Source organism: Emys orbicularis, chromosome 1, assembly GCF_028017835.1.
Source record: "Emys orbicularis isolate rEmyOrb1 chromosome 1, rEmyOrb1.hap1, whole genome shotgun sequence".
Classification (NCBI taxonomy): domain Eukaryota; kingdom Metazoa; phylum Chordata; order Testudines; family Emydidae; genus Emys; species Emys orbicularis.
In genome coordinates, this window is record NC_088683.1 from 197109740 (window position 1) to 197122927 (window position 13188).

Consider the following 13188-nt stretch of genomic DNA (forward strand, 5'->3'; position numbering starts at 1 on the left):
ATCAGCTTGCGTGCCACCTTCGGCACACGTGCCATAGGTTGCCTACCCCTGCTCTATATGCAAACTGTGGATGTTCTGGTCCATATCCGCTTGCAGGAAAACACCCCTGCCCTCCGGCTCTATGAATGTTTGATGTTTACTGTTTAAGTTGCTTTCAACATACCTGTTTCTTCCTCCAAAGAAAACTCTTGTCCAAAGGTTTTTTTCTTAATTTATTTATGTAACACAGTGTAGAAAGCTATCAATTCATAAGCAATGATTCTGTACAATCATCCTGCAGAGACATTTGTAGGATCCCCATTAATTTTCAACCAGCAGGCACTTTTTCCCTATGAAAGTGCTCACAATTAATAGGGATTCTTTTTCATTTTTAATTTTTATTAAAAGATCAAAAAGGTACATGGAAAAGAAAAGAAGTTTACCTTCCAATGCCTAAGGTGTGCACATAAAACAGGCACAAAGAAACGAATGTGTATTCCCATGATTTCTACATCACTAATACAGCAGAAGCAACCATCTGTACAATAAAATGCAACTGCAGAAGAAAATAACTCATCTGGAATACTTTGAAAAAAACTAGTTTTACTTTAAAATGCCTAGTGATCAGAAAAAAAAATTCAGCAAAGAGAAGCAGCTAAGACACAGGAAGCATCCCCCATCAATTCTTTAAAGCATATTTCAAGTAGGACTTAATTTTTGCCACAAATCACAAGAATAATATACAGTTGGCTAAGGGGCCACATGATAAATAATTGGGAAAGAGAATCTATCCATGCACTAGTTAAATACAGCTAAACTCTTTACAGTACACAAAAAACATTCATTAATAATGTAGTGTAAAGACTGAAATGTAAAGAGAGAAAATACATTACTGATTTTTATTATTTCAAGTTCAGGCATCTACTTGTGTTACAGCACAGCTGTCAAAAGGCGATAATGAGTAAATAATAAAACAGAGTGTTTTTGTTTCTTTCCACGTTATTCTATAACCGAACACCGATGGGCAGTGAAGCAATCATTTTGCTGTCCAACTCATGAGGCTGTTGTGGTGTTCTAGTTCTGCATCTGTTCAAAGAACTTGTAGGTTGGATTTTCATAGCCATTTTGTTGCATCTTGGAAAGGTGGCGTTCCTCTGGTGTCACTGCAGCATCCACCTAGAGTGGGGAGAAAACGGGCCGTAGTCAGGTTTCCTCTGATCCACACAATGGCTCAAGTTTACTTATTCCTCCCACTCCTCCCTTTTATATTCTGAGCTCTTATCAGTGCATTTAAACACCTATTTGAAAGCTCCAACCCCATAAGAAAGAAAAGCAAGCAAAGGGCTCACTCCTCACCCCTACCCTCACAGGAAAAGCCTAAGTAGGGAGGTAAGTCTTGGAGCTTGCCCAGGTCAACAGACTCTGGCCCTGATGGACCAAATTCTAGCTGGGATGGTTCTCCAGTTAATGGGGCACCACAAACCTAAGGTCTATTAGCTCTCATCTCACCTAAACTCAACAACCAGCTTAAAGAAAGAGTCTGACTCTCCTCTCAAAGATATCCAAGACCCAAACCATGAAGGGCTTTATGGATCAACACCTGGAGTAGCACCTGGGAATTATTAACTAGAAGCCATCACAGAACTTCTCTAAAGAGTAACTTTCAGGCAGGTAAGCTTAGCCCTGCTCCTACTGCCTTGGCCTGAAGGAACCTCCCTCTTGATCTAGACAGCAATGGCTTGCCTCTCTGCTGCTGTAACCTGCAGGACAAGAACTAGTCACCAGAAGTGGTTACGTTTGCTCGAGGATTTGGCAACCAGCTGAGCGAGACACCAGCTTCTTTCTGCAGTGTGCTTACCACTACTGCTTGTCCCTGCTCCAAAGAATTTGCAACCTGACAGACAAAAATGGGGTAAGGAGAGAGAGTTTGCATCCTGTTTCCCTACCTCCTTCATCTACTGGCTGTCTTCCAGGTCACAAATGCTTAGGTCTCTCTTCCTGTGCTTGCAGAGAGCCTGGCGCAGAGGGTGTGTAACTAGAATCTCAATAATACAAATCACCTTGGCAGAACAGTAGGAGGTGGCTTGTGCTGGACCCTATTAGACAATGTCTAAAGTTGCCAATTGGGACCTTTCAAATTGACTAATAAAAATCTAAAGATACTGATGAGGGCCCACATTCAACAATCCCATAACATTTAATGGGGAACACATCCTCTTATTCCAGGGTTGAATTTGGTCCCCAATATCAGCGCTTTGTTTCTGACCCAGTTAAATATTTTCTATTTAACTAAAACTGACTGTTGATTTCTTAGCAGATAGGAACAACGACAGCTCAGTGGTTGAAACTTCATTTCTGAGTACCCGCTGCTCCATATATTAGTTTCCGTCACTGAACATTTTAGCAATGTAAAACTATACCACATTAGAGGTGGTGAGACCAGTCTCTAAATGTTAAAACACCTAATTATCTCCACTGTGTGAACTGCATAACTGTTGTGTATTCAAAACCTACCATCTCCTGGCCAGCTTCCTAATTACCTATTAAAACAGAGCTATTATATTTGCTATCCTTTACTTCTAGTGTTTGCTATCTCCCTTTAAAAAAAATAAAAAATCAATTCTACCTTGTCAGAAGACTTAAAAGCAGGAAGGGCACAGACGATTCTAAACTACTCTAAAATATTAGCTATGAAAATTTGAATGTGAATTTCTGTAAGTAATGACCTTTAACAAAAATAACCTTTTAGTTTTAGCATAAAATAACCTTTTGGATAATGGAAAATGTATTCTCTCAAGAAATCTTACATAGCAGGCTAGTTTAGTCTAATCTTTTGATGAATAAGTAAAGGAGAAGTGCTTATAGAATTGTAGGACTGAAAGAGACTTTGAGAGGTCATCTGGTCCAGTCCCTTGCACTCATGACAGGACTAAGTATTATACCATCCCTGACAGGTGTTTGTCTAACCCGCTCTTAAAAATCTCCAATGATGGAGATTCTACAACCTCCTCAGGCAATTTATTCCAGTGCTTAACCACTCTGACAGTTAGGAAGTTTTTCCTAATGTCCAACCTAAACTGCCTTTGGTGCAATTTAAGCCCGTTGCTTCTTGTCCTATCCTCAGAGGTTAAAGAGAACAATTTTCTCCTCCTCCTTGCAACAATCTTTTATGTACTTAAAAATTATTCCCCTCCCCCCCGGTCTTCTCTTCTCCAGACTAAACAAACCTGATGCCTGATTTTCTTGAAATATGATCTACAATGCTGGAAATATTTTAGCGTGGGAAGGACAAGACTGTCCCCCTTTAAAAGTTAGGTTACTTGAAGCTCCAGAGGAAAATAAGGGATATGTTGTTCCACGCTCAAGGCAAGTGCAAGCTAATCTACTTATTTCTGTGGCCACGTCCGCTTGGGTTGTGATTTAGATTAGCCCCTCGCATCTCACAGTATCTTCTCATCAGAACCATTTCCTACCTCATGTTACCCACTGACTAAAAAAGAAAGGAGTGTCACATGTAAAAATACATCAGGTGACTTGCTGCATCAAAATCAGTCCTATTTTAGCATCCATTCTAAAATCTTCTCTCCCCACCTTTGTTCCAATTTCAACTGACTGTAAATCGCCTTTAAAGAAATCTCTGTATGTGTGAGAATAATCCTTTCCCTTCTCTATCAAGCAAGATCACCAACTTTAAGGGTTGGACCCTGCTGACACAGGCAGGTCGTTCCATAATTGGCTACAGCAGGGTTTCTTGCCCTCTCCCTTGGCCATGATTGGAAACAGGATATTAGATGGGATGGATCACTGGTCGGATATGACTTGGCACTTCCTATGGTTCCTATTCTGGAATGTAACTGGACCCTTCTCTTGTTAAAATACTGTCATTAAAGGGTGCTAGGCTTTTTAAACCTGAGCCTGCAATGAGCAATTTTGTTAGATGTAAAAATGTACACAAACTGTCCTGGAACAAAACTGAGAAGTGTTTCTCTTTAGTCAAGCTGACAAAGCACATGGCTTTGTACAAACCAGCTGCTGGCTAGAGAGGAGGCTCGCTCTTTGGGCTGTTCTTTTACATTTCCCTAGCTTTTGGGAGTAGGAACAAACCTTTCATTTTCAAAAGAAAAAAACATTTGTATAGTGCCAGAATATTACTGTTTCTTTCAGCTGGTTCAAGCAGCGGATGAGTGCTCGGCTTAGCTGTCAACAATCATTCCAATTTACCAAGGGCAGGGAAGTCCTTGGGAACTTTACATCCTGTCTCCTCTGCCCTCAAAGGCCCAAGAGACTTCTGGTACAATGACTTGCTCAGCAGCTAGCGTACAATCTTGCCCTTGCATTTTAATGACACTCTCCGGGCCTGCCAGTGTTCTTTCCTACCTCTCCTAGAGAGTCTTCATTACTATTTCCCACAGGGATAGCGGTCCTGGCATTAATGGGGCTTGGTGAGAGATAGTGACAGTGCTGCAGGCTCTGCCCACAAAAGATTCTCAGCAATTATCTCCAGGCTAGTTGGCTGGCTCCTGCTGTTTAAATACCCTCTCTTCACAGGTTACCACTTGCCCTATCCATGGCTATATTGTATCTAAAACAATGCAGTGATTTAATACCTGGCCAGGACTATATTTCACCATCGGGCTTCTGTACAACATTTTTAATTATAATGATGAAATATTCATATTTTAGTACTGCCCAGTAGAGCCAATCAGGCCATCTTTTAGTTCTGTGCTTATACAGTGCTTAGCGGCGGTCCTAGGCCATGACTGGAGCCCTACACAGTAATATAATACAAGTAATGAATAATAGGTGTTGTGGTGGGTGTTCTACAAACACGTAAGAGGACATTGTCTCTGCCCAGAAGAACTTACAAATTTAACAGTATTAAATTATGTGAAAGTTATGACAATGTGATGATTAAAACATTATTGGGTGCCAACTGCGGTTTGCTAACATGGTCCAGTGTCTGGGACGTTACAGAAAAAGGAAAGCAAATATGGGAAATAAAAACTATAAGCATCCCAATAAGCTCCTCCGGCTTGTACTGGAAATGATTGAGAAGAGAATGCAAGTGCATATGAAAAAGCACCCAGCTTTCTTCCTGAATGAACTACTGTACTGTAATGTCAAAGAAGGTTCAAGTTTTACACACACACAAGAGCCAAAATCATCTATGATACAGAGATGACTGTGGCTAGTCCAGATCATGCCATGCAAGCCACAGGAGTGTTCACAACCAAAAACACTGTAATAGGAAACTCCCAAATGACAAGAGATTAAAGGTCAGATGCAGGAAGTGTTGGGCTCTTGGGGTGAGAGACGAGGGATCTCTACATGTTACAGTATAGACCCCATGTCCAACAGGACAAACGTGCTAAATGGCGAGGAGTTCGGTGGCACCTTAAAGACTTAACAGATTTATTTGGGCATAAGCTTTCGTGGGTAAAAAACCCACTTCATCTGAAGAAGTGAGGTTTTTTACCCACGAAAACTTATGCCCAAATAAATCTGTTAGTCTTTAAGGTGACACCAGACTCCTTGTTGTTTTTGTGGATACAGACTAACACCCCTGATACTTTGTGCTAAATGATACTTGCCACTAGACTGGCCATGGGCAAAGAGAATCTGGGCTACAGGACTGTTCCATGGCTGTGCTGTACTCTTCTTATTGAAGCTTTAGACCAGGGGTCGGCAACGTTTGGCACGCGGCTCGTCAGGGTAAGCACCCTGGTGGGCCAGGCCAGTTTATTTACCTGCTGACACGGCAGGTTCGGCTGATCGCGGCCCCCACTCGCCGCGGTTCGCCGTCCCTCGACCGCGCTGCTTCTCGCCGCCCCCATTGGCCCGGGACGGCGAACCGCAGCCAGTGGGGGCCGCGATCGGCCGAACCTGCCGCATCAGCAGGTAAATAAACTGGCCCGGCCCGCCAGGGTTCTTACCCTGGTGAGCCGCGTGCCAAATGTTGCCGACCCCTGCTTTAGACAATACTGTACTGAACTCCATATGTTGTTTTAGCTTTGAGCTCCCCGTGTGATTCCTTTGTTCAGAATCCGAGGGGAGGAGAAGCACACAGTACAATCTGCCCGAGATGTGAGACAGGATGAGGAGATTACTCTCCATTCTTCTTTTTATTTATTTAATCAGATGCAGAATCAGATGAGACTAAAGAATGGACAAGAAACTGAAGAGATAAGCAGGAGCATCATAAACAATTGTATTGTAAGGGCAACAGCAATAGGTGTGTCTACGAAAACATGGCAAAGTTGAATAGAATATTCCATTTTAAGGCAAAACCTACATTTGATAAGCTAATTTATAACACATTCCCAATCATCACCAAATCATGGAATCTATAGTTAGAAAAGACTTATTAGGACATCTAGTTTCTCTCCTAGTCAGTTTTCACTACTGTAAATTTTCTTGTAATTTCCCCCCGCTTTGTTTTAGAAGTGTCAAATGATAAGAATTCTTCTGCTTCTCTGGGGGTGATTATACCCCAGACTCACTGATCTCATTGCCAACCCCACTTTGCAGCCTCCATTTTCCTTCTTTGTTACTTCCTTTTACCCATTTTATGATGATGATTTTTTTTCTCTTCTCGATAGTTACACATTTCAAGTATTTGTAGACTTATGTCTCATTTTAGTTATTGCTCTGCCAATCTATACACATTTAACTCTTATGCTTTCCTTGTCAGTCAACTCCATCAACCAGAACCATTTTTTTGTTCTTCTCTTAGCAGTTTCCATATTGTCCAATCTGAGTCACTCAGAGCTGAACGCAATATTCCAGGTATGGCTATGCTGAAGCTCTAGAGAGCATAACAATTACAGTACCTCTCTTTTCTGACAGAGAATACTTCTTGGTATAAGCCTGGGTATTATTTCTCTACCATTTTTCTCCTTTATTTAAATAGCCTTTTCTTTTGTCTGTACAGCACCTTTTCCTCTTACCTACAGATTTTCTTTGCAGCTAATCCTAATGTGACTTCAGGAGCTGGTTCTCAAGAAGTGTTTATTCTAACTTTAGAGCTGGAGTAGCAGGCAATATTTCCTACAGCCCTCACATATATTGTAAGCAAAGATGTTTAGGGTTTGTGATTTTATTTTAAGGCGATGATGCACATCTGTACCCCATTTTTAACTATTTACGTTTGCAATCATTCATATCAGTTAACAATTTCCCCCTTTCCCCCAAAAAATTGTTTGTAGTTGTCCTCTCAATGAGGACAACTCACATGGAAAATTTTAACTGTCAAAGTTGAGCCAGTTTTAAAAATCGGTTTTAAAAAAATATTGTAACACCTTTCAAATGGCCATAGTATTTCCCCCCCAAACCACATTAGAGAACAAATATTAAGAATTTTATCCCCAGTAGAGAATTTTCAGAAAGCTAGAAGCATGTTGTAATGGAAACTGTTTTGTAACCTTATACCTATTAACATAAATTTAAATTGTCATAGTAGTTTCTGACACAAGGTAAACAGATGGGATCCAAAATTAGTTTGTCAAAATACATCTAATGTAGACCAGATGCAAAGCTATTTATATTTTAAATGTTATGCCTTTAGTGCACAACTTTGCCAGATAAATTAATCCTTTTTGGACTGGAATATCCTTACTTCAAAGACATTTTGTTAAGAAGAATTTACTGCCTACAGAGTTTTACATTTTTCAAAGTGCTGTAAAAACATTTACTAACTAATCCTCAACATCCCTGGGAAATAGATAAGTATAATCCCAATTTTGCAGGTGAGAAACTAAGGCAGATAGGTTAAGAGATTTGATTAAGGCCACAAACCAAGGATCTTGGAGCCCGTTCCCAAAGAAACCACTAGACAATACTGCCTTAATGTCTGTACTGCTAATTGATTAGGTATTTATGCTAGATTCAAAAGTCCTCTGTAGGAGCGAGCTATTATTATTTACTCACCACCCAATTACACTGTCACTGATACCCAGCTCAGTTGTACATAAGCTGGTACTGTATTTTCAAGAGCTAGGCTAAAATTTCTGATTTGAGTTTTGTTACAGAAAATTCACACAGAGCTAAGATTATCCTCTCCGTTTTTATCCAAACCTATATTTTTTTTTTTTAATTAAAAGCTTAAGAGTTCCTACGGCACAGGACCAATCAGTCACAATGTTCATCTGTTTAATTTTGTGTGGGCTATAAGAATACTAAATAAATACGTCACAAAAATAAAGCAGAGTTCCCAAATTTTTAAATCTCTTCTGAACTGAATAATGTAGAGTGAGTGAGTGTGTGTGTGTTTAGGAAACATCCCTCCTATGTGTCCTTTAGGGCCTGAAGTGTCACTCATATGAATCAAATTGCGGCTGAGACAAATGCACCTAAAGAAATTAACAAAATTTAGTTCAATTTAAAACGGAAAATGTTTAGCTGGTGGTTTCTGGAAAGAAAAGATCTGAATCTCTTGAGGATTGCCTGATATGATGCACGAATGCAAAATGAATAGATATCTACAGTGAGTGTTCTGGGTATCAGTACCAAAGGAAGAGATTTGTTTTGTTTTTTTAAAAAGCTCATTATGCTTTTTATTTATAGTGAAGTTCCGTTAAATCACAGCAGGTGGTAGCAGCAGTACTACTTTAAATGTATTATGAGCATGTGATGGATTTACTTGACACTTTGGGAGACAAAGCAGTTTTCATTCTGAGAAAAGATCTTGCAAGTTTTATATGTGGTTTTCAAATCTGTAAGTTTCATATTAGCTGTAAATCAAAGGCTGTCGCTGGAAAAATTAATCCTGTTGGTAGAACAAAAAGTAATACAGCATCGGTGTAGGGCAAATCTGCGTAGTACACAGTAAAATCCACAAATGATCCCCTCCACCCCAAATCCTATCTAATTGTTTAGTTAACCTTTTAGAAACCAATTTAAAAAGTCCGTACATGTGAATTCCAAATGACAATAGTAATAACTCAGATTTTTCAACCCATACAGTATTCTCTTTGCAGCTACTGTTAAATTCTAAAGGGAAATTAATGTCCATGTTAAAGGTCATAGGTCATGGATAATTCCTGGACAGATTTTTGCAGTTTTAGATTTAATTAGATGGGGCATATCTTGCGGATTGCCGTGCTTATATTTACTTGTTCAGATCTTTCAGTTCCATCCTGCTGAATAATAATAATAAACTATTAGTTTAGCAAGACAGGCACACTACTTTCAAAGACTGGTTAGTCAAGGAGCTGATTTTCTTAGTTCATTTGTAAACACATGGATTTACATGGTTTTACGCAGCACTCTGCTGCCACCTCCATTCACGTAAGCGCAGCTTTGCTCAGTAACCTTTACCCACCTCCACTACACCATGATGGATGGATGTGTACTGTTTTTTCTTCAGCATCACCAAAGTAATGACAATGACTGTTGCTATGACAACACCTCCCACCATTAGTCCAATGATGGCACCTTTGTTTGAACCCACATCTTCAGCAAAGAATACCTAGGAAACAAAAATAAAGCAGATAAGTAATGAAATCCCCTCTGCTATTTAGCTAAGTTGTACAGTCTTCTATGCAATTTACAAAACGTCTAATGTTCCAATCTCTTCAGCAGTGCAGCAACCAGGTCACCGTAGCACTAAACTCTCCCTGTCATAGAAAAGGTACACGGGCAATGTGGCAAGTTTTAATGGCTACTGCCTGTGGTGTACTAGTTCTGTGGATCCAGGGAGGACTTCTCTCCATGGCTGCCAAGCCATCAGTTTTAAAGGCACTTGAAATATGACTTGTAATTGCTGCTCAGGCTAGTTTAGGGGATGGCTACACAAACCCCAGGGTGATTGGTGAGGATTGCAGGAAAATATTGGGAGAACCTACATTTTTCTCTACCTTTCAGAGGCTAAAACATGAAATGTTTCACGAATTTACATATAGTCAGGATTGGTTTGGGTAAGCATGATGTGCTTGTCTGATATAAAGGCTTATTTCAGACCTACAGGATAACAATGAAGTCTCCTTGTAACCAGCTGGGTTAAGGGGAGAAAGTTCAAGAAAGCAAGGTGATTTGTCTAGCAGCAAAGACAGAGTTTAGCAAATGGGAAAATAAACATTCTATTTTAAGGTGCCTAGTAAGGGAAATCAAGCCTTTCCAAAGTGAGGAGAAAATACACCACTACCTCGATATAACGCGACCCGATATAACACGAATTTGGATATAATGCGGTAAAGCCGCGCTCCGGGGGGGGGGGGGGGGGGGGGCGCTGCACGCTCCGGCGGATCAAAGCAAGTTCGATATAACGCGGTTTCACCTATAACGCGGTAAGATTTTTTGGCTCCCAAGGACAGCATTATATCGGGGTAGAGGTGTAGTTATTTTAAATTTATTTTTATATAATTAAAATAACTACTGCCTGTCTGTTCCTCAATGATGAACATTCTTGTTTATCATCAGAGTAAGGTCTTGTAGACAAGCCCTAAGTATATATGGATTAAATAGAGGAGAAATTATTTGCTCTTTATTGTATCTTCATTTACCCACCAGGGCAAGTTCTTAATGTCACTATGACACTTTCTTCATCTTAAAGAGCATAATATTTAGCTGATTTCCTGCTTCTTCCTCCTTTTTAAATACTTGTCTAAGAATCAAAGAGCTGTATCACATTTTTTAAAGAAAACAGTCTTCCATGTAAAGGTATTGAAACATGCAAATTAAATATGCTGTTCCATTGTTGTCAGCAAGAGATGTTTAAGCAATGTTAAAAATGAAATGGAACAGACACAAAATGTACAGAGTTTGCATAATTTGATGTGTTGACAGTGTTAATGTCTACCGTCAATTTTACATGCATATAAACAAAAACATGCAAATATACTTATTTTAAATTTAGATAATTTCTGTTTGCTTCATACAGGTTGGCAAAAGAGTAAGGCCTGAAGGATTTTCAGTTATGAAAAACAATGTATGATAGAACTAAAACACAAATACCTATCAGTAGAACAATAACTGCAACTTCAGGTCAATTATTAATTGCAGCCCTGCATTATGTTTTACATATGAATTGTAAGCATCTCAGTAAGCATTCCAAAGGGATTTTTTCTTTAAAAATCTTCAAGATGAGAAAAAAGATCTAAAAGCACGTCTACACCTACTGCTTTCAAATTACACCTAATCGGGTGACAATCTCAAAGACGGAACTCAAAAATAACTCCAGTCAGGGGAAAAAGAAAATAATACTTAGGAATACTTACTGATTTGGAACAACAACATTAATGTGTCTTTCCAATAAGAAGTCTGACTAAGATGGTAACATGCAGCACACTGTGTATGGTAATAAGAAATTTATTGTCATGTATTTTCAGTCACAGTACATTTGAAACAATATGGGAATACTAGCTCAGTATATGTCTTCAATAAAAACTAAACTGATGTGATATATGAAGAGGATGACTTCCTAATTAATAGTAAGTAATGGTTCTGGCTATCAGTAGATAACACAGGATAACACAATTTAAAATCAGGTGTTTTTAAAGAGATATGAACATTCCCTTTACTAAATACAGTACATTATCTTTTCCACTAGAACAGTAGAGGGAGCTGCAGCTCTTAACTGCTTGCACAGATACCTGCCACTGTCCTTTTTTAAGTTACTATAATTGACTGTGTGTGACACAGAGGCAATAACATGAAAATAAGTACACTGAAATGCACTAGTGCCAGGTTTCCTCTTCCCAATAACCTTTCTCTGACTTATTTCATCATAATATTTAACCCTCCTGAGTGAGGTGTGGCAGAATTTCCCAAATTACTGCTAATGCATTTGGGATTAGCTTGTCATCCTGGGAATTCTCAATTCTCAGCATCAAAGAGCTGAGTATCTTTTTACACAGTCATTACCTAGTTCAAATGCAAATTTGAATCCCATATTAATTTTAATTTTTCAGCACTACTTAGGTTTAAGAATATATTTTAAAAAGAAACCTTTCAAGTTTATTATTAGGATTTTAGAACTCTAAGATATGAAATTCCACCATGTATTATTTCTTCACAAAAGAGGAAGCAAGAAGACAGATTTAACTATTTGCTTGTAGTATTGCAACATTGCTATGAGAATCTTCCACTATTTTACTCCTAATGGTCCTGATCAAAAAGTCTACAGGAGTCAGTGGGAATCTTTCTGAAGGGGTTTTGGATCTGTCCCTGTTAGAAGACGTGTTCTCTCATTTGGATATCTTTGTATTCACAAGAGTCACAATGCACTGTTAAGGCAGGGTCTTTCTCCCGCCTACCTCAGTGTATTTTATTGCTAACTGTACAAAAACAGCAAACAAAATAAAGATATAAGTAACTACAGTTGCAAATTAAATCTAGTGGAGAATGTCCTCCTCTGAAAGTGAGTGAGACAGGGAAGGGGAGGAGCTGGCAGATCCTTTATAACCTTCAGCATAGTGGTTAGGGCATTCACATGGGATGTGAGACACCCAGATTCAATTTCTTCCTCTGCCTGATATGGAGAAGGGATTTGAACTTGAGTCTCACACCTCTCAGACATGCGTCTGCCCCACACTGGCAGAAAAGGGGTTAAAAGCAGCCTCACGGAGGCTGCACAGGAGGTAGCCAATCACAGAAGGGCTTATAGGAACAGCCAATCAGGGCCAGGCTGGCCCATATAAGAAGGGCTGCAGAACAGAGCAGGATCAGTCACTCCCAAGAGCTTGAGAAGGGAGGAGGACTGGCTGCCTTGTAGGTAAAGAGCAGCAAGCACCCTGGGCAGAGCAGTGCTGCAGGCAGAGATCCAGGAAGCTAAAGGCTGCTCCTGGCAGGCTGCAGGGATCTGCAGACTGAGGCCCTGATGCAAGGGCAAAGCGGCTGCAGTTTTCCACTGAAGGAAGTGGCTAGACTGGACTGCAGTTTGCCACTGAAGGGGGAGAACATAGAGTGTGGCACAGCCGGAGGGCAGTGTCACTGAAGAGGACGCTGCGGTCCTAGGAGTGATGTGGATCCAGGAACAGAGGTGACAGCGGGTGAGACACCACCAGAAGAGGGCACAGAGCTAATTCCCAAGACTGCCAGCAGGAGGTGCCGCTGCACCCCGTCACAGTGCCCTAATCACTGGGCTAGAGAGCCAGTCAGTCTCACTCTGGCTCAATGAATATTTAATTATTTATAGACAGTGCAACAGCTCCCATAGGAGAGTTTGAAAGAGACCCACACTACACTGTCTCATAGCCCAGTGGTAGGGGTGTG

At 40.1% G+C, this 13188-nt stretch overlaps 1 protein-coding gene across 2 annotated transcripts in view; it reads right to left on the bottom strand.

Moving 5' to 3' along the window:
- Window positions 1–1053: 1053 nt before the first annotated feature.
- APP (amyloid beta precursor protein) overlaps window positions 1054–13188 on the bottom strand; it is a 326391-nt gene continuing 314256 nt past the window's right edge. For both annotated transcript variants that reach the window (XM_065418260.1, XM_065418252.1), the window contains 2 exons: window positions 9299–9445; window positions 1054–1155 (listed from right to left, as the gene is read on the bottom strand). In XM_065418260.1, the coding sequence (XP_065274332.1) occupies window positions 1054–1155; window positions 9299–9445 (249 nt within the window). The remainder of the gene's footprint in view (window positions 1156–9298; window positions 9446–13188) is intronic.